This window comes from Eimeria mitis, genomic scaffold (assembly GCF_000499745.2).
Source record: "Eimeria mitis Houghton genomic scaffold, Emh_scaff1042, whole genome shotgun sequence".
NCBI lineage: Eukaryota > Apicomplexa > Conoidasida > Eucoccidiorida > Eimeriidae > Eimeria > Eimeria mitis.
The window spans coordinates 9,421-9,932 of record NW_013567252.1 but is presented as its reverse complement, the minus strand read 5'-3'; the positions used below and the strand labels follow the sequence as shown (position 1 = coordinate 9,932).

Sequence of the window (512 nt, the reverse complement as noted above, 5' to 3'; positions counted from 1 at the left end):
TAGCAGTGCACCTTGCAGGTACGCAACAGCCCTCAAACCCTAAACCCTAAACCCTAAACCCTAAACCCTAGTTTTAAACCCTAGAGGTATCCGACCCAGGTTTGTATTCACAGGGTTGCGGGTTCGAGTCTGCAATGCAAATTGAGTGGTTTAGGGTTTAGGGTTTAGGGTTTAGGGTTTAGGGTTTAGGGTTTAGTGTGCGTGCAGGCAACCGTGTGTATGCGGGTTTTTCTCACCTGGAGATACCCACAGTGGAGACAGACATGGGGATATCTTTGCTGCAGCAGCAGCAGCAGCAGGTGCTGCTGCAGCAGCAGCAGCAGCAACAGAAGCAGCAGCAACAGCAGCAGCACAGGCTGCCGCTGCTGCTGCAGCAGCATGGCGCTGGGGGGGCAGCAACAGAGGAGTCCAACTTCGTTCCTGCCTTCGTGCAGCTGCAGCAGCAGCAGCAGCAGCAGCAGCAGCAGCAGCAACAGGAGGAAGCAGCAGACACTGCAGCAGCAAACGAGACG

General features: G+C 55.3%; 1 protein-coding gene across 1 annotated transcript in view; it reads left to right on the top strand.

The window, feature by feature from the left end:
* EMH_0028180 (uncharacterized protein) overlaps positions 1 to 512 on the top strand; it is a gene marked incomplete at both ends in the record, with an annotated part of 3,018 nt that overhangs the window by 292 nt on the left and 2,214 nt on the right. Inside the window, one exon of the mRNA XM_013494128.1 lies at positions 208 to 512. Coding sequence (XP_013349582.1) covers positions 208 to 512 — 305 coding nt within the window. The remainder of the gene's footprint in view (positions 1 to 207) is intronic.